Source organism: Moesziomyces antarcticus, assembly GCF_000747765.1.
Source record: "Moesziomyces antarcticus DNA, scaffold: scaffold_v10004, strain JCM 10317, whole genome shotgun sequence".
In the NCBI taxonomy this organism is placed as follows: Eukaryota; Fungi; Basidiomycota; class Ustilaginomycetes; order Ustilaginales; family Ustilaginaceae; genus Moesziomyces; species Moesziomyces antarcticus.
This window is the reverse complement of record NW_014639006.1, coordinates 417,634-437,411: the sequence shown is the minus strand read 5'-3', so window position 1 is coordinate 437,411 and position 19,778 is coordinate 417,634. Positions and strand designations below refer to the sequence as shown.

The window sequence follows — 19,778 nt, the reverse complement described above, 5'->3', positions numbered from 1 at the left end:
GGGGGGGGGGGGGGGGGGGGGGGGGGGGGGGGGGGATGCGAAGCAGCGGCTGCAACTGCAAGCTGTTGGTCCACGGCTAAATTTCGAGCGCAGCAGCTGGGCAAAGGTTATTCGGCTGGCTGCCAAGAGCGCATCAGCCAGCAGCATCCAAAAGGCTGTGTCGGATGCGCGAAATTGAAATTTGGACGCCGCCAGCGGAGGCGACCAGCGCAGAGACGACTACGGGAGCCAAGAGCGGAGACAAAAAACAGCTTCGGCTACGGCGCTGTCTAGCTTTGGCCGCGCGATGGCGGCGGCAGCCATCTGAAGTTCAGGGTCGACATCGGACGCCGCGCAACGCCTCAGCCGACCATGCGCAGTCATTGCCGGCCATACAGTGACTAGGCTCGAGCTCCGCGCGGACGCTGGCGGCGACGCAAACGGGGCACCGTGGCTTCGTAAGCTCTGAGTTGGAGCGCTGAACCCCGACGCAGGCTTTGCACGGTCGACTATTGTGCCCGACTGAGCCGTAACTTGCCGGAGAGCGAACGAGATGAAAAGAAACGGCAGCGTCTTGGTGCTGCCTCTGCGGCAACCATGAAAGAGTGGCCGTGGCCGAGAACCGCATGGAGAGCCTCGAGCAGGCCAGGCCAAGTCGTCGCCATGCTTCCGGTTCTAGTGGCGCCTGCAAAATTCGGCAGGGTTCGCCGTTCTCGAAACGCGCTGCTCTGCGCGGCGTCGGAATGCCGAAGAGTCGGATGGCCTCCGAACTAGCTCCGAACCCAACAAGACGAGGCGACCCACCGCAGAATACTCTGTAGCTCATCTTCAACAGCCCGGTCCACATCTCATGCCATCGGCTCGGCCGGCCAGCTAAGAATGACAGAGGCCCAATGGGGGCATGGCGTCCAAGATCGATCTTCTCGAACGCTTCCCGGTGATGCCCTGAGAGGGTGAAGACTTGGCGGAGCTGCTGCGATTATGGAATCGGGTCGATTGGCTGGATGCTCACCCGATCTGACCTGACGCAAGTCCGTATTTCCACACAGCAATTCGATCTGGCACGCCCAAATGATTTAGTATCGTACGATAAACCCGAACAAAGGGCTGACCAGTTCTGACAAATGCTTAGCTGTTGCATCCTCACCTGCTGCGGCCAAACTGCCGCTACCGTGGCTCCCTTCAGCCATTCCAGATGTCCTTTCGTCAAGGTTACATAGACCGCCTTGACCTCTTCTCCACAACATTGCACAACAAGATTGCAGAGGGTATATCGAGGGCTCGCTCCTAGGCCACTGGGTGGTGCCACAATGGGAAAGATGAAGCAGCGGACTGGGCCACGGTCAGCCGACCAGGCCCCGCACTGGTGAAGGTGCTGGCTCAGCTTTCAAGTTCAAAGTCGTGCTTCGACTTGAATCGAGGCCTTTTGAAGGGGAAAAAAAAAATCGATCACCCTGAATCCGGTGCCTTTTGGAATGCAAAAGGCTGTCCAAGAAGAATTGAGCTGGGCTCGGGCCGCTTTTTTGGCTCGAGACTAACACCCAAAGGCAACCTCGCTCTCGTGACTCTCGCGGCTGGCAGTGGCTATGCAGAAAAAGGTCAGAAATGCGCGTTCCCTTTGTCTGAGCGTGTAAGGCAGGCGAGTGTGTGTGTGTGTGTGTGTGTTGAGAGAAGGTGAATGAGTGGGGCAGCTCAGCGCGGCGCGAGCCAGCCTGCCAGCCAGCCCAGCGCCCGCGCATCCGCCTTCCGCATTAAGGAAGCGGCCTGCCCACAGCAGCCAGTGCAAAATGACCCGCGCTGCTTGGCAAGGCAGCTGCGCCTCGAGTCGACGTCGGCGGCTGTTGCTGCTGCTCTGTTGCTGCGCTGCTGGCTCGCTCTCTCACCGATCTCGCCTGAGCCTTGGACCGCGCGCCGGCGAAGCTTTGTGCAGCGGGCCTTCTAGTCCGTCACTCAACTCGTCATTCTCTACCCTTACTATCACCTTCTACCATCCTGCCCTCTGCTCGCTCCGTGATCTTCTCCATCGGGTTCCGACATCTGCACACGGCTTCTGTCTCGTCCTCCGCCTTACGCTCCAGCTTGTGCCATCAGGTCGCCGTGCAGCTCAGCTCGTCCTAGGCATAGGACTTGCTCGCCCCTCTCCCTCTGGGCATCTATCGACTCCACAGTCTGCAACCAACGCACTCCATATATACACAAAAACAATGTCGGCCACAGCTTCACGCAGAGGGTCCTTCCCTCGCCCCAAGGGTCGCTCCAACCAACAGGTGCAGGACGACACCGAGGAGGTGCGCAACCTCCGCGCCAAATACTCGGATCAGCTCGCCATGATCCGTGAACTCTTCCCCACCTGGACCGACGAGGACCTCCTCTTTGCACTCCAAGAATCGCTCGGCGACGTCGAGAACGCCGTCGTCCGCATCTCCGAAGGTCAGGTCGAGCAGTTCTCTTCCGTCAAGTCAAAGAAGCACGTCAAGAAGGAGTCCAACGTCCACCACGCGGCTCCCGCACCCCACGCTTCCGCACCTCCGACCACCACCGCACCTCACGCCGCCCGAGGAAACCACATCGGCGCCCCTGCCGGCCGCGGTCGTGGCGGTGCTTCGGTGCGAGGCGCTCGCGGTGGTCGAGGCGGCTTCCGCGGCGTCGGTGGACGCGGCGGTGGCATCGCTCCTCAGACCAACGGCCACGACGTCAAGACGCCCGAGACCATCGAGGCCACCACCGCCCAGGCCTTTGCCCCCATCGCTACGCCCACCACCGGCACCAGCTGGGCCGCCGCTCTCGGAAGGTCCAACAACAAGTCGCAACCCGTCCCAGCCGCACCCGCCGCACCCGCCGTGCCCGCTCCCGCACCTGCACTCGTCGAGGAATCCAGCGACGCTTCCCTCGGCGCACCCGTCGCGCCTGCCGATACCGCTGCCGCGCCAGCCCCGGCTGCCGAGATCGTCGCCCCTCAGGCCACTGAGAGCGCCACCACCACTGGCGCTCTCTCTTCCTCCAACGACAAGCCAGTGCCCGCTGTCAAGGTTCCAGCTCCCTCCAAGCCCGCTGCCAAGCCTGCTGGCATGAGCTGGGCTCAGATCGCTCGCAAGTCGGAAGCACCCAAGCCCGCTCCCGCTCCGGCTGCCTCGGCCGCATCCGAAGCCGCCCCCGCCCCATCTGCAGAGACTGCTGCCGCCGAATCCGCCACCGCTGCCCCCACCGAGTCGGCCGCATCGGCTCAACCCGATGTCTCCGCCGAGCAGCCGGCTCCGGATGCAGTGGAGGCGGTCGCAGAACCCACCGCCGACCCTGTCGCTGACGTCAAGGAGGATGCCGCCCCGGCTCCTGCTGTCTCCGAGTCGGTCGCTCCCGAGGCCGCGCCTGCCGCCGAATCCGCCAGCGCCGCCCCCGCCACTGGCCCTCCTGGTCTCTCCAAGGCCGCTCCCCGTGCCCCAGCGCAGCGATCCTCCCAACGCGCACGACAGGACGCTCCGGTCGTCATGGCTGGTGGCTCCTCCCAGCTTGACAAGCTTGGTGTGCAATTCGGCTCGCTCAACTTCCTTGGCGGCGATGCCGAGGACGCTGCCGAGACGGCCGAAGAGTCTCCTGCTGCCGCCGAACCCGAGGCTGCTCCCGCTGCGGCCGCGCAGACCGCAGCCGTGCCTTCGGCTCAACGCCAGGACGCCCAGGTTGGACAGGCACAGACCGAGTCCTACAACCAGCAGCCTGCTTCCGCCCAATACAACGGCTTCAAGTCGGACTCTTTCGACAACTCCTACGGCTTCACCGGCCAGCAGCAGCAGCAGCAAGCTACTCCCGCTCAGTCCGCTGCCCAGCCCCAGCAGCAGCAGCAGGCTGCTCAGGAGCAGATCCACGGCTACAACGGCTACAACTCGATCGGTCAGGGTCAGGCCGCCTCCCAGCCTCAGCCTCAGCAGGGCCTCCAGGACTACTCGTCCATGTACGGTGGCTTGGACACCCAGCGCCTCGCCCAGTTCTACGGCGCTTACGACCAGGGCTCCAACGCCTTCGGCCAGCGATCCGACGACAAGTCTCAGCAGCAGGCCTCGCAGCAGGGTCAGCAGTCGCAGCAGCAGGCCGGCTCGCAGCAGGCTGGCGAGCCTCACCAGCCTCAGCACCACCAGGGCCACCAGGCAGGTCCCGGCCTCCAGCAGGCTCCTCAGCAGCAGTTCCCCGGCATCATGCCCTACTACTACCCCCACTACTACATGCCCAACCAGTTCCAGCACTACGCTCAGCCCACCGCCGGCTACGGTCAGTACCCTGTGTACGGCCAGCCTGCTGGCCAGCCCCAGCACCCGTCCAAGCCTGGCACGCCCGCCAACATCGCTTCGCCTTACAGCCAGGGTCCCCAGAGCGACGCCAGCGCATACGGCGCTCAGAACCACTACGGCCAGACCCCAAGCTCGGCTGGCCTCGCCTCGTACGACCAGGGCTTCAGCCGTGGCATGCCTGGCCTCGGCGGCATGTCGGACTACTCCAAGATCTACGGCGGTGCCATCCCGGGTCTCGGCGGCTTCCTCGGCAGCGGTGCGGGTGGCGCGCCGCCTTCGCAGAACGCTGCCTCGGGCAACGCTGGATCCGGCAACGCTGGCACGCCCCACATGGGCTCGCAGCAGAAGTCGGGTGCCTCTTCCGGCAGCGCGCTCGACAGCTACCGACAGTATGATGCCAACGCCTCCAAGGGCTCGGCACAGTCCGGAGCCGCCTCGGGCCAGGTCGGACGCGGCCAAGGCCAGTCGCAGGCTCAGCCGCAGGTGCAACAGCAACAGCAGCAGCAGCAGGCACAGCAGCAGCAGGCGCAACAGCAGCAGCAGCAACAGCAGTACTACCAGCAGTACGGCGCCTACGGACACCAGGCCAGCAGCAACGCCTACTCCAACTACCCCTACGCACGCCAGTACTGGGGTCAGTAGACGCCTCCCTCCCATGAGTGCCTTGGACGGCTTGCAGCCGCGTTGCGCTCATCGCACCACTCAACCACCCTTGCCCGGATCGAGACATTGTTCGTCCCACGATGTGGCGCCCCTCGTCAGCGCTCTAATCCGATGCTAAGAAGAAACAATTGACACGTCGCATCGAATTGATCTGCGGAAATACATGTCATCCTCGCGCCTTGTGCCCTGTTGCAGTCTGTGACGAGCGTGTGTGTATTGAAACAGAAAGTGGTGACAAGTGGAAGGAGAAGAAGAGGGAGAGTGAAAGCGAAAGCGGGTATTTGTTAGGTCGGAATTGACGACATTCTAATGCTAAATCCGGCCTGGATGAAAGTAGCGAGCTAGACGGACCGGATCCGTCGGGTAAGGGGGACGGGAAGGGGCGAGGTGGCAAAAACCCTGGGACCCATAGCACACAAAGGTCGAGTGACAGCTTCGCTAAAAGATGTTCGGTGAGCGAGCCGAGGATGGACGGGCAAGCGACTGGGAAATGGATGCGGTGCGGGAGGCAGAGAAAGTGCGATTGCGGCGTTCTTGGGATCGAGCTCGGCGGCTACGAGCTCGGGGAAAACGCGCGGTTGCCGAGTTGGCAGATTCGCTTATTAATAACTCGAGGTGGGTAGCATGTGAGCGTATACGTGCGCGTGGAGATCCAGCTCGAGCAACACAGCCAACCAATCTCCCACCCCCCAGGTACGGGTGGCAAGCCGCGCTACCAGACTAGAGCCGCCCTGAAGCTAACAGCCGATACAGATGGCGGTATGACACATCAATGGGACTGCTTCGGAAGCGCACAGCCGAAGTCTCTCCACGACATGTGCCTCGATTGACAGCCAGCGCGCGCAAAGTGCGATTCGTGTGCGCATCGCGCCTCCCGCGCCCGACGCTACCGTGGGAAGCTCGTCTCTGCTTCCGCAGTGCGGTTAAGACACTCCTTCCCCGCACTTTTGGCCTCTCTACCGCACTCCCGAGGCTAGTCAGGCACTTGGATGAACCTCTGGGGGTGAGACAAGCCTAACCAGCCCCCTAGAGTTGCCGGATCTAACGATCGTGTACTTTTGAGGGGAAGACAATGTCGTCAATGCGCCCGTCGGAGTCGTACCCGATTCTGGTGACAAGCGTGTTGTAGGTCCAGCTGGAACGAGCTCGGATGTGCAGCCTAGGCAGGCTCCGCACAAGGCTGCGTGGATTTTGCAAGGTGCTGCTTGGACTGTCACCATCATCGGCGCTTGGGCGCAAGGCAGTCTATTTTCGCGCCCGAAGGGCAGATTGTCTCCGACAGCATGGTGAGCATTTGCAATTCGCTTGATGCACATGTGCTTGAAAGCGACGTCTGACACTCCCATGGCTCCGGGATGAGAAATGAGGCCTTCAATAGGCGAGCGCGGCTGTGTCGTGTCGCCGAGCATGCATGCGTGATGGGCGCTCCTTAAACTCAAAACGTCCGAGTCGCTAATCCTCACACCGATCGAGAAGACTCTGGGTGCAATCGGCACAATGGACACCACGATGCTTCCATCGATGGTTCCATCGATATCGGATCGGCATAGACGAGTCTGTCTGGCGCCTAAAACGGAAATATGAACGGGGAGCAGGTCACATGTGGTCTCGATGGTCTCGGAACGGCGCGCGCGACAGCAAACTGGATCTGGCGGCGTCAGGGAGGCGCAGTGTTGGGTTCAGACGGAGTAAAGGGAATGCTGTCAGGCAAAGGAAGAACGCCCTACCGTGTCTCACTCCGGCCTCCTGTCAAGGTGGCGCGGTTTCAGGCGGGGCTGAAGGAAACTTCAAGACGTGCGGGCGCCGGGTGAACGGTGCAGAGCACGGGCATGACAGGCAAGACCCTGGAGTTTGAAAAGAGCCGGAATGCAGACGTGACGATCGCATGATGCCTTCAAGCCGGGCCCCATGAATGAATTTTATTTACGCGCAACCCGGAAGGCTTTGGCGCTGCCGAAATCTGCTTGACTGCATTCGCGCGCATGCTTGGCGAGCGAGGTTTGAGATGCCGCCCAACGGAAGGGCAGAGTGGCGTGGATGTCGACTTCAGTAAGCGATGATGCCGAGCGGCTCGGCGTTTATGGGGATGCAACGGGTGGGAGCGTAGGCGCGAGATTGAGCATGCGAGACCCAACGATACGGAAAGTGCGAATGACAGCTATTGGCAGGTCTGTCCGAGCTGTCATCGGAAGAATCGATCTACAATTAGGCTTGTCGGGGTTCCGTATGGACCAATACGGGCGCTCAAAGAGATGAGGGGATGGGCCTCCATGCGCGCCCCGATCGTCACGTCGCGAAGGTTAAGGGACAAGCGAGGCGACCCCGCCGACCCGATGGCACCACATGGACGGTGGCGAACTTGTGCGATCCTCACTTGCATCTCTGTACAGTAGCTGCAACATCACATAGCCGATGTCCTGGCATGAGCCAGAGTCTATCCGAACGGCCCTTCCCTTTCCACCGGCTAAAGGAGACAATGATGTCGCGACGTCGCGTCAGACACAGGCTTGAGTCAGAAACAAGCAGCGGGTGTTGGACGCTTGACCAGCCCTATGGCGCTGTCGAGCTTAAGCTCCCTCGACATGGGGCCACAGCAGCCTGCCTCGGCTGCGTATTGCGCGCGAGAGTCGACAACCAAAGAGCCAGTGACGAGAACGGACCGATCAAAGAGCCAAGAGCGTGCAGAGCAGCATCGGGGATGATCGTATCGCCTCAGTGATGGTCGGGCTGCGCACGTTCCCGATTGCGCTCTCCGAGGCTGTGACGGGTGCCAGGTGCGATTGTAGCAAGCGTCACAGCGTCACTTCCCGAGGGTAAGCTGTCGGCACCGGCCAACGACTGCAGGGACTGCAATCGAGGAAAGACCGGAATCGGAACTTCTTGCATTGCAACCGCGGGAGCCGCAGACGACCTCGCGTCTGAGCTGTACCCGGCAGCCCGGGGCGCGTTGCCGCCAACCCTTCCTCGCAAAAGAAGCAGGCGACGGCCCGTGTCTGTGACGGGAATGCAGGCAGCGGAGGGAGCCGTCTGGTGCCTGTGCGGACAAGCCATGAGACCAATTTCGTCTCTCGGCCTGCCTTGATTGCATGCCGTGCTGCCGTGCTCAAGCGCATCGTGGGAAGCCGCGTCTCGCTTACGCCTCGCGACAGCTCCACAGGAACGCCCTGCATGCGTTGCCACCGCACGCGTGCAGTCCCATCTCCGCCTCTCGAATTTGCCACTCAAAAAACCATATTTTCTCAGCACGACGCAGCGTCGGATAAGGTGACAAATGGACAACCAGAGCCCGCGGCCGCTGGATACGCATGCTTCTGACGAAGTGGTGTGGCGTGCCACTGCACAGCTGCGCAGTCGTGCCGCTCCGACCCATTGTGCTCGCTGCTCCCGTGTCATTTTGGCCAACGCCACTGGTTGCTCTGCCAAGAACGCGGGACAGAGAGTTTTGTGTCTCCTCAACGGCAACACGCCTGGCTCCTGGCTCCAAAGGAAAGTTGGCAATTGGCTCCACGTGGCTGGTCGACGCCCCTGTTTCCGTCGTTGCTCAGGAGGACAAGGAGATGCCTTTGTGCTGCTCTCGTTTGCAACTTGGCGTGCTGTGCGATCTGCAGTTGGTACACCCAATGGGATGAAAAGATAAAGACCCTGCGTGGGTGGGCCTGCAGGGTAACAGCAAGCCATCTGGGCTGTGCTTTTCATTGGCGCCCCGCGCGGATCGGAAATACGGAGCGGAATCGCAACAGATCCACATCAGATCTCAGGTACACCGACACCGCGAAAGTGTCCGGTCGGAGTCCCGATTCGCACCGCCCTTGCCGCAACCCGAACAAAAGCTGCACGTGTGGATAGGGCAAGAGGCACGCCCGTTTCATGAGGGCGATCGACGCGAAATGACCAGCCACATTGCCATCCCTGTACCCTTCCACCACCAGCTGCCACGGAACACCATTCGACATTCCGCTCGTGCTTGTCAGCTGTTCTGCTTTGTTTGCAAAGCCGGGTCAAGGCAGCCTTCCAACGTGCGTCTTTTGCGTGGCTCGCACCAGCGTTGGCTCAGCGTGCACCGTCACGACACGACCCTGTCAGTTCCTGAGTCGGATGATGGGCGATGCAAGATCGATGCTAATGCGTGCCAGATCTGCGCGATCGGCCATCGTCCAACGCATCAGCTTGTACGAGGTTATGCGCCCCCTTACAGAAGCGCGGGCAACCAGTCCGAGACCATCTCGTGGCAGAAGCAGCATGGTCGGCGTGCGAACTCCGCTGCTCGTCTGGGGTTGGCCACAGTCTCCAACGGACAAGGTTTGGATGCACGTCGCTGTCGAGTCGCGTCCATCCGAAACACTTAGCCGCCCCAAGAGGCATGAGCCCCGGCCAGCCCGACAGGCGCTTCGCTTAGCCACTTTCTCCCACGCCCAAACCGCCACCATGGCCCAGAAAGAAAAAGAAAAAAAAAGAAAAAAGAGGAAAAACAAAAGAAATAAATTCTTTGTGAAGCGCTTAGGATTCATTCTGAGATTCGAGAGATGCACGGAATTAATCAATTGTTCAAACAAAAGAAATCCTCCATTGTCTCTCCTGTCTGATGGGTGGACGTGGCTGTCGATTCGAACTCGCAGAAGACTTCAGGCGCGTCGGGTGCCCATTAAGGATTAAACTTTGAGAAATGCAACTCAGCCCGTTCCGAGCTTGGCGGACTTGTCGCCTTGCCGCACTGTCTGCACACTGGGTCGCAAAAAGGTGAGCCCGTGCGCGGAATGCCAGCCAAGCCCCACGGCCAGTCGCCCTCTGGTATCCGCGGCCACTGATGCTCGCTTCCTTCCTTCTTCGCCTTGTCCCGCCATGCCAACACTGCCCGCGATCGTCCCAGCGCGGATCAGGCTGTACACCCTGCCACAGGGGCGGAGTGTCAAAACTGGCAGATGGAATCTCCAGTGTTTGGCAAGTATCACCCGAATTCCGACCGCAGGGCAGCCAGGCACGCAGTATGACGGGGTAGCGGCGTGCCAGTGCGTATGCAGCTGCATCATTACCTGAATGCAGTCGATCCAGCGGTTTTGGCGCCCAGCACGGATCTGTGTGTGGCAAACTTTGCTCCGCGCTGCAAGAGAGCATTGCACCATGTACCAGATCGAGTTAGTTGGATGCCCGGTGCAGCCGGAGGGTTACAGTGTATTGCAGCAGTCAGGGCCGTGAGAGTGCGTCGGGGCTGTCTCAGCCATTCCGTCATGCGTGTGCACGAGCGCCTTTCGTACCTGCCGCGATCGCTATCCTGTTTGTGTTTGTTACTGACACCTTTGTTTGCCATTGCCGGCAAGATTGACCGTCGTGGCATCGTATCATTTGGTGAGGCTTTGCATCACCACATCCGGTGGTGAGCTCTGCCCTCACCTTCGATCGCGTCACGTCGGACCGCGGACGACACCCGCGGTTATGATGAATGATAGAACACGAAGCTTCGGCAAAGATCCTCGCGTGTCGGAATCGACAGTGCCGGGCGCGGGCGACTGTCGCCACACGGCGGGCGTGTCACGCACGAGGGGCGCGGGGCGGCCGTGTCCCCGGCCCTGGAAAGGGTGATAGGGTCGTCTGCGCGTCTGCATGCGTTGCACACTCGGATCCATGGAGGCTGGCGCGCTAAGCGAGCCAAAACCAACACCGCTCTCGGTCGGCTTTCCGAATCCGTCTGCGAGGTGTAGTATTCCGTCGGAGACCCAGCTGCAAACCTTTTTCGAGCCTCTCGTGTCTGCGGTCGATTCACACTTGGGGCTTCAGTCTTGGCTGGTCAGGACGACCCGAGCAGAAAAGTCTAGCTGTCGCGGCATTCCAACGACCGCGCAGATCAACCTGGCCTGGAGACCCTGCGAGCTGTCGTACCGTTGTCGTCATCGTCTGCCGTCGTTGCGGTGCAGATGACGTTTCAGAAACGAGCCGGCAATTTGTGGTTCGCTCAACTCGAATCGAACTCGACGCATCTTCAGAACTTCGCGGTCAAAGGATGGGATCCAACTGAAGGGAAGCGAAAAAGAAAAATCGATCCCTGGAAATGAACTGGAAATTGGGGCTCCGAATTTGGCGAGCCGGGAAGCCCGAAGCGGAGCTGCTGTCAGGCCCGCAACTGACACACGCACCCGAGACCAACACGAAGCAATCACGCGCCTCTGTCCCGCCGACCGAGAGCGTAGCATGGCTCCCCGCCTTCGATCTTGCCAAGGACGCATGTCCACATCCCGGCCGGGAAATTCCCTCCCGTGCGAAGACGGCATCCAACTCACGCTCCTGGCTGGACGGACCGGGACGGAATAGGAAGCAAGAATTGAGACCAGGGTGGAAGACAGCTGGCCAGGTCTACCTCGCGAGGACCCTGGAAACGATCAAAGCTCCGAAGGAGCACAAGTCAGGCAGCTCGGGAGATGCACCATGCAGAAGCAGACGAGCCGAAAGCCTGTCCGTGGACGGCTAGTAGCGCGAGGACCACCATGACACTTCAAACGCCGAGCTCTGCTGCTGCGAGGGGAGAGTCACAGTAGACGCGCAATTGCGTTGAAAGCTCGCGCCTGCTGCTTGTACGAGCTGCGTCTGCAAGCCTCGCCACAAGCTTCCGAGCGCAAGTCGACAGATGTGCAGCATCGAAACATCGCGCGTGGATCGATGGGAAACTAGCGCCGCCTCGCCTGTGCGCCTCGCCAGCCATGGAACACATGCACAGGCCCTGACGTCTGTCGATCGGTTCATATCGCCATCGACACCCTACGCGCCCGTCGGAGCACGCAGACCGAGACTCTGCGACGCCTCTATTATTATAATAAAATTCAGACTAGCTCCACCAGATGCAGCTCCACCAGATGCAGCTCCACCAGATGCACCGAGACCCTTACCGCTCGCCGAAACAGCGGTTCGGTCCATACGCATCCGATCGTGGTCGCCACGGCTGCCTTCACCTTGGTTGTAGGTCGTGCGATCCGAACTGGCGATCGTGTGCGGTCTCAGCGAGGATCGTCGCAGCCTTTCATACGCAACACGAGTGCGCACGGTCGCATCGCTGGGTCAGGCGGGGTTTGGAGAAGCACGTCGCATTCCAGTCGCGGTCGAGCACCTCCCCACCTGCGTTCTCAGACCAAAATGCAGTGGTTTATGGAAATCAATCATTAAATAGTAAATTCGTCCCGTTTGAAAATTAATTTTTGTTGAGGGCGGGGAAGTGCCTGCGGCGTTGCAAATTTAATTCCCGAATTCGAACCTCAAGCGGCTGACCGCTAAAGACGCACAGCGCAAGCGCCTCTACCACCAATCGGGTGCGTCTGCTGGGCGGCTAAGCTGACAGCCCCTTGCGTCGGGTTGGCTTAGGCAGCTCCTTCTCCCTCTCTCTCTCACTGCCTCTCTGCCGCACTGCGCCCCCACCCCCTTTTTGAAGCCCAGCTAATTTGCAATTTACCCACTGATTTGCACATGGCTCGTCTCAGCTTGACACGAGAGCGGGCTCGCAAAGTGCGCTTGTGACCTTACCGCCAGCCAGCTGGCCGACGCGGTTGCCAATTAATCCATTGCGCCCCATGCCCAGCCGACAAGCCTCATTTTCTTGGACGCCCCGCGGTTCAGCTCAGCCCAGCGCAGAGCAGCCAGCGATGCAAAGCCGAGCCAGCCAGCCATTTGTCCATTGAGAGGGCCGCCTCAGCCGAAGCCGCCTCGTCTCCCCCCATCCCTCGCTAACAGTACCACTGGACGCGACTCTCCTGATGGCTCTAGTGTGTGGCAAATTCAGGTCGGTCTAGCAAGAGAGCGAGCAGGAGGGATCCCACGGTGAAGCCGGTCGAGGGCAGTGTCGAAGGCGCGAAGCAGCCCTTTTGCTCCCCACACCTGCCCCTTTTGGATCGCCCGTGTCAATCCACGGTCCCTGCCGCCTTGTCGCATAATTCAGCGCCATTCCAGTGTTGCTTGGGACGGCAAGCAGCTGCTGCAGCAGTGCAGCACGCCACCATGCGCTCCATCTCGCACGCGTGCCTGCTGAACTTGCCTCGTCCAGCGTGCGGCTGCCCGTCCATGCCGGCCTGGTTTGCCGATCATTCCTTCCCACAGCCCTGGCCCCAAATCTTGATCCCGGCGATTGGAGCGCTTGTGCATGCGACCTCTGCAGCTGCAGTTTTTCCCATCCGCCACCCAAGTGGCCCGCCAACCACCCATATTTCACCAACGCCTGGATTCCTGCCTCTTTCTGGGCTTCTCCCGCTGTCTTGGCCAACGTGCAGCTGCCGTTCTTTCGCCCGTGGCCGCGGGACCATGGCTGGACCTCATCAGACTCTGGCCCTGGCTCGCAATGCACCAGCGAGCCGTCCGCGTCCTGGCGTCGACCCGTAGCACCTGTCGGGTTGTGCCTGAGCAACTGTCCCCCTCCTGCCCTCTTAGCCGCGCGGGGACTCCGACCGTGCTGCAATTCTGCTTGTCCGACCAACACTTCCGCAGATCTTGCCTCAGATGGGCAACGTCGCTTGCCATGCGTGCCTCTTTTGGTTGCTTCCTGTCGCGCTCTGCCTCGCCTCTCGGCTGGTTCGTACCGCCAGCCACCCCCTCGAGTGCCGTACAGAAAGACGCCGGATCCTGTCGCTACTCGACACCTGCCGCACTACAGGGCACCTTGAGTGGCACTCGAACGCGACTCGGTCACCCCTTACCGTGGGTCACGTCCTGCACAGCGCTTACCCAGACTCCAGAATGATACAAAACCACATTGGCTCCGCCCTCTGCTCCCCTCATCCTCACATTTCCCCCTTTTCCCCCATCGCCCTGCTCCGTCCCCCACTGGTCCCATTTTCGTGCTTCCGCCACACCACAGCCTCTGCAGCATCACCTCATAGCATTCAGTCGTCCTTCCGTGCAGACTTGCCCAGAGCCGCCTCTTGAAGAGTCGCCCTCACCATCACGACCCAGTAGCTCTTGCTTTCACCACCCACATATACTGTGGCATCAGCGAGCAGCTAGCATCAATCACGACGACAAGCATCAGTTTTTCCGCATCCTCTCTATCTGCACGCCAGTCATCTATCTGCCATCCGACGTAATCGCCATCGCCATCGCCGTGCCAGATCTCCTAATACCTTAATCCAGCAGACCTCGCCATCGTTCCTCGTTACCCATCTGTCACGTACTACCTCTTCCCCATAACATTGCCATCATGTACGGTCCCTTGAGCACTCCAGACTCGGTCTCGAGCGATGCACATGACCTTGGTCACAACTCCCTCGGCTTGCTCGACAACCTCTCGCCAGAGCTGCACGCGTCTTCGGGCGTAGCCATGTCCGAGTCGCATTCGATGCCCCACTTTGGCTATTCTGGCAGCTTGCCTCACGCGTCGTTTGGTGCGCGTCGCAGCTCAGTGAGCTCGGCCGCCTCCTCCTCTTGCCTCAGTCTCGGCCAAGCATCCGACCACTCGAATGCGCCTGGCTCCTATTCGCCGCGCTCCTTCACACCCAACGAGTCGCCCATCGCGCTGCCCGGCTCGCTTACCTCGCTTTCGGGCCTGGCCCTCGGCACACCGGACGCACCTGGCCACCACGAGCTGCATGGCTACGCCGACCACGCTGCATTCCACCCCAATCAGCACAACGCCTTGCTTGCGCTTTCTCACGGCCAAGACGAGTTCAGCCTCGAGATGCCACCGCCCTCCAACATTCGTCGCCGGGCTGCGCAGTCGTTCGACGTCTCGATGCTCTCCACCCACCAGGCCGAGCCAAACTTCTACGGCCACTCGCAGAAGCTCAACGAGTCGGACGCTTCGGAAGAGACGACGCCCATGCCAGCACACACGGGCACCTTTGCTGGCCAGACCGTCCTCAACCTCAGCGACGGCTTCCGTGCCGCTCAGATGCCTGTGACTCCGCAGTCGGCCTACAACCGCGCCTCGCTCGGCCCAGGCCCGTGCACCTTCACGCCTGGTCACTCGTACTCGCCTGGCTCCACCCCCGATCACTCGATCCGCGGCGATGCCTCGAATCCCAGCTCGCCCTTCTACCCACCCTCGGCCATCGCGCTTCGAAGGCTCACGAGCGCCGACAGCATTCGCAACGAGTCGTTCGCTCCGCACGAGATCGGTACGCCCAGCAAGGACACTCCGCCGCTGCTCAGCCTCGCCGAACTTCACAACATGCCCAAGCACGAACCGAGCTTCCAGGCCAACCTTGCATTCCGGGACCACTTCCAGAGCCCACCCAACTTCCAGTTCCAGCGCTCGAGCTTGCCCGACACCTCGGCTGGCATGTCGTCGTCGTCGGCGGCCATGGCAAGGGTAGCCTCGGCGCCCATGTCGAGCCCGATGCCCCAGCTCTCGCGCTCGTCCACCTCTTCCGAAGCGTCTTCCTTTGCGTCGTTCCCTTCCACACCGTCGTCGTCGGTGGTCTCGGGTGGCGATGGCCGTTCCAAGGCCAACGTCATGTACCCGTCCACGCCGACGCACGACCTCATGTCGCCTGGCTTCGACCCTTACTACAGCGCGCCGCCCATGTCGGGCCACCGAAGCAACAGCATGATGTCGCTCGGTTCTCCCATCCACGACGGCTCGTTCACATCGATGCTCGACGGCCGAAGCCGCAGCGTCTCTGGCTCGGTCACGCGCACCACGCCTCGCGGCCGTGCTCGCAATGCTGGTCCTCCGCCTCTGATTGTCAGCTCGGCTGACAAGCTGCACGTGTGCCACTGTGGCAAGCGCTTCAAGAGGATGGAGCATCTGAAGCGCCACAACCGCACCCATACCCAGGAGCGCCCGCACAAGTGCCCCGTCGAGACGTGTGGAAAGTTTTTCGGCCGCTCCGACAACCTCGCGCAGCACCTCAAGACGCACTTCCGACCTGCCGGACTGGTCGGACGCTCGTCGGAGCTGCTCTCGCTCACAGCGGGCTCGGACAAATACAAAAACAGCGAGCCTCGCCACGACCCGTACGCGGCGGCTTCGGCTGCAGCGGCTGCCGCTGCCCAGGCTGCCGTCTCGGTGAGTGGCAAGCGCGGCTCCATCAGCCAGGCGTGCCTGGGCGGACCCATCGCGCTCAACAAGCCCTCGACGCCAAGACAGGCGCTGGCACCCGCCGGAGGCCTCAGCGCCAACTCGTCACCCAACATGCAGATTGCGACTCATTTTGTCTGAAATCCGCCCACACCCATATCCTATCCCGCATTTTCCGTCGTCCAGTCCTAGTCTTTGCAGTAATCACCTCGCTCGTCCTGCTTAGTATCCTTTCCCTTTTGCTCGCCTCGTTGTCAGCTTCGCTCATTCTTGTCCCTCGTCACGGTAATCTGTAGTTTGCAGGAATCGAATTCCAGTCCCCTTCGCAAATCTCTCTTCGTATGCAGCGTGTGATGGGAGCGGCGCGTGGTGTGATGTGACTTAGCGCGAAACACCTGCAGGTGGTGGGGCACGGCCGTAAGGTTCCTCCGATGCATGCCATGCGATTCGTGCTGAAATGTACGTGTGTGTCATTCGGATGAATGCCGCACACTCGGATGTCGGCACCCAGGGCAACGACAAGCTTGCTGGCATCGCCCTGCGTGGACCATCGTCTTCTGACGTAGCCAGCGGGAAGCACTTCGGCAAGGGAGGAGCAAATGGGCATGGAACCGAGCCAAACTAAACTTTGAAGCAACACACGTGCAGATATGTGCAGAGAAGCTGCTGGTGCTGCACGCTTGCTTCCCACATTTATTGCCGTCGGACGCGAGCGGGGCAGGAGGATGGTAGCGGACTATGGTGCCGAAAGTGGTTCGGACTTTTAATGTCTGCAAACCAACACGCCAACACGTTGAAGCGAGGCCACCTCGAGCTAAGACAACAGGACATCGCGTGGAACAGAACCACGCCAGTACCCATCTGAGCACAGCCCTGTCTGCAATTTATCTGATCCATGTGGCTTTCTCCCCGCACTCGAGAGTGCAGCGGCCTTCATTGTTGCACGTAATGAGATCTTGACCACGCGGAACATCGCTTCTTGAATCTCGCTCAACAAGACGCCCCTACCGCAGCAATTGGGCTCGTGGCATCGTGTCACCAGCTCGACTCGTAGCTTTCGTCATCTGGGTCTCTTCCTCATGCGACCTGTCGGGGCAACACCGCCCGCGACCTGGGCACATTCCGCGGAGTCATGCGGTCTGGTTGTGTTGCGGAAGGTGGAGCCGAGCGAACCAGGAGAAGTAAGGGTACCGCACGTTCGCTCGGCACAAAACTTGCCTCGAGCCAAATCGAACCAATCACCTGGAGCAAGCACGCCACCTTTCCTGGTCACCGTCGGGATCGTTGGCTTGGCTCCCATGCGACGGTCAGGAGCTTCTCACACGATAGCTGTAAATGCAGAATTCGATTCGGACCAGGCCGCGGCTCAGCTGACCCGGGCGACCCATTCAACCTGACCGAATCTGTGGGCGCGTTCCAAGACGGCTCGAGAGTACCGAAGCCGAAGCAGGGCGAATTTCTCATCCGAGTTTGTTAGCTCCTCACTGGGCACATCTTGAACGAAAAGGATGGCTGTCACAAATATCGATCTCACATTGTGCTGTTTTTCTCGCCTGACCGGAAGCCTTCTCCTCCACACTCGTGCCTGCAGTCGGTCATCGCTGACTGATTGTCCCAGTCCCTGCTCTGCTTCACCGAATCGGCATCGTTCCGATCACCACATTCGAATGGCTGAACGGGAGTGACACTCGTCATGGCTTCCTGAACCTCACATCGCTATCGAACGCATCGGAGGCCCTTGGCGTGTACGCACTCGGCTGAATTTCCGACATGCTTTCGGCCAGCCGCACCTGGATCGGCGTTGTGGTCGCCGTGGCTGGAAACGTAACCATCAGTCTAGCGCTCAATTGTCAGAAGCTCGCGCATACTCGGCTCCAGCACGCGCACCAAGGACACCCGGACTCCGGTCACGCATCCACTAATGATGCAGACGGGCACGCTGCAGAAGGCTCAGCTTCCTCGAGCTCGGAAGATGTACAATCTCATGGCGAGCATTCGCGGTCCACCCATCGCCATCACAACTCTGATCAGGACGATTCGAGGAACACCCAGAACGGCAATCAAAAGCTCCACAAGGATCATGGCGATCAAATTGGGCACAATGGAAACGGCAACGGCAATGGCAGCGGCAATGGCAATGGCAACAGTAATGGAATGGACACCATGTTCTTACATAGCAAGCTGTGGTGGCTCGGTCTCGCGCTCATGACGGTGGGCGAGGCGGGCAACTTCATCTCGTACGGCTTTGCGCCTGCCTCCCTCGTTGCTCCGCTCGGCGCGGTGGCGCTCCTCTCCAACGTCATTATCTCGCCCATCCTCTTAGGCGAGCGCTTCAAGCCGTCGGACATCGGCGGTATTCTGCTCGCTATCATCGGTGCAGTGACGGTGGTGTTCAGCTCCAAGCAGAACGACGTCCGGCTCGACCCCACGCAGCTGTTGCAGGCGATCAAGCGGCTCGAATTCGTCATCTACTCGGCTGTCTCGGTCTCGTCCGGCGTGCTGCTCGCCTTCCTCAGCACCACATCCCTCGGCGATCGCTGGGTGCTGATCGACGTGGGGACGTGTGCGATCTTCGGCGGCTTCACTGTGCTCTCTACGAAAGGCATCTCGTCGCTCATCTCGGGCGGGCAGCCGATAGAAGCGCTCAAATTCCCCATCACATACATGCTCGTGCTCGTGCTCGCAGCGACAGCAGTGGTGCAGATCACCTACCTCAATCGTGCGCTGCAGCGATTCGACAGCCGCGAAGTGATCCCGGCGCAATTTGTCTTTTTCACCATCTCGGCCATCGTCGGCTCGGCGATCCTGTATCGCGACTTTGAGAACATGGACGCTCATCGGCTCATCAACTTCCTCTTCGGCTGCCTCACCACGTTCGCCGGTGTCTTTGTGCTCACTTGGCGCTCCAACGGATCGGGCGAGCACGGAGAGGAGGAAGAGCAAGAGCAGATGTCAGGCAGCGAAGAGGAAGGCCTGGATGCGACAGCGGCAGAGGAAGGCGGGGAAGGCGGCGAGGCCGAGCCGTTGCTCTCGCGATCGTGGCATGGGGCCGAGCGTTTCGAAGATGCGTCTCCGCATGGCAAGAAGAAGGGTCGTACGCGCGTCGACTTCCTCCAACCTGCATTCGAGGAGGGCCGGCTGCCGCCAAGCAATGCCTTACGTGTGCCTGGTGGAGCGAGGCAGACAAGTTCGGGGGCCCGACCGCGCTCGCGCACCAATTCGCCGCACAAGGCGAGCGCACGTCTGTCCGGGTCGTTCGAGCGCGCATCAGGCCTCTCGCGATCCGCCACGAACCAGGCCAGCGCTGGTCTGCTCTCGTCGTCGTCCTCGGCCGGTCTGCGCACACCAAAGCTCAGCTTGATCAGCATGGATCGGCCAACGGGCCTGAGTGCGGGTCACTACCTTCTGCTCGCCACCCCTCCGCCGTCGTTTAGCCTCAATCCAGTCCCACCCGTGGCGACAAGCAGGAGTGGACTCTCCCGGGCCATACCCCAGTACGGCGCGACCGGGAACAAGGGCGGTCCTTCGGCGTTCTTGCCCCTACCAGTCACGATGGCGACCAGTTCGTCCTCTTCGGGTCGCAACGCGTCACAAAGTAGCCAGCAGCAGCCAAGCGCCTCGTCTGCGACAATTCCTCAAGGAGACCCCACGGCTGCAGAATCCATCGTCACGCCCGTCGCCGAGACTACAGCCGTAAACGAGCCTGACGAGCTCGCAGAAAGATTCGCCGAGCACGTCAGCCCCGCACATGCGTCTCGGAATCACTCACCACGGCGCACATGATGGCACTCATCCTGTGACCTAGACGCAGCACGATAGATGGAATAACTTCATGCACAGCGCACAGTCAGGTCAGCCATTCCTGATCC

General features: G+C 60.7%; 3 protein-coding genes across 3 annotated transcripts; all 3 read left to right on the top strand.

Moving 5' to 3' along the window:
- Positions 1 to 2,183: 2,183 nt before the first annotated feature.
- On the top strand, positions 2,184 to 4,901 carry PAN0_004d2283 (uncharacterized protein; the record flags this gene model as incomplete). Its single annotated transcript, XM_014802228.1, has 1 exon — positions 2,184 to 4,901. The coding sequence occupies one exon, from the start codon at positions 2,184 to 2,186 to the stop codon at positions 4,899 to 4,901; it is 2,718 nt and encodes a 905-aa protein (XP_014657714.1).
- A 9,187-nt stretch (positions 4,902 to 14,088) lies between these two features.
- Positions 14,089 to 16,050, top strand: PAN0_004d2282 (uncharacterized protein; the record flags this gene model as incomplete). Its single annotated transcript, XM_014802227.1, has 1 exon — positions 14,089 to 16,050. One exon carries the CDS (start codon positions 14,089 to 14,091, stop codon positions 16,048 to 16,050), a length of 1,962 nt encoding a protein of 653 aa, XP_014657713.1.
- A 1,629-nt stretch (positions 16,051 to 17,679) lies between these two features.
- Positions 17,680 to 19,692, top strand: PAN0_004d2281 (DUF803 domain membrane protein; the record flags this gene model as incomplete). Its single annotated transcript, XM_014802226.1, has 1 exon — positions 17,680 to 19,692. One exon carries the CDS (start codon positions 17,680 to 17,682, stop codon positions 19,690 to 19,692), a length of 2,013 nt encoding a protein of 670 aa, XP_014657712.1.
- Between the last annotated feature and the right edge of the window lie 86 nt (positions 19,693 to 19,778).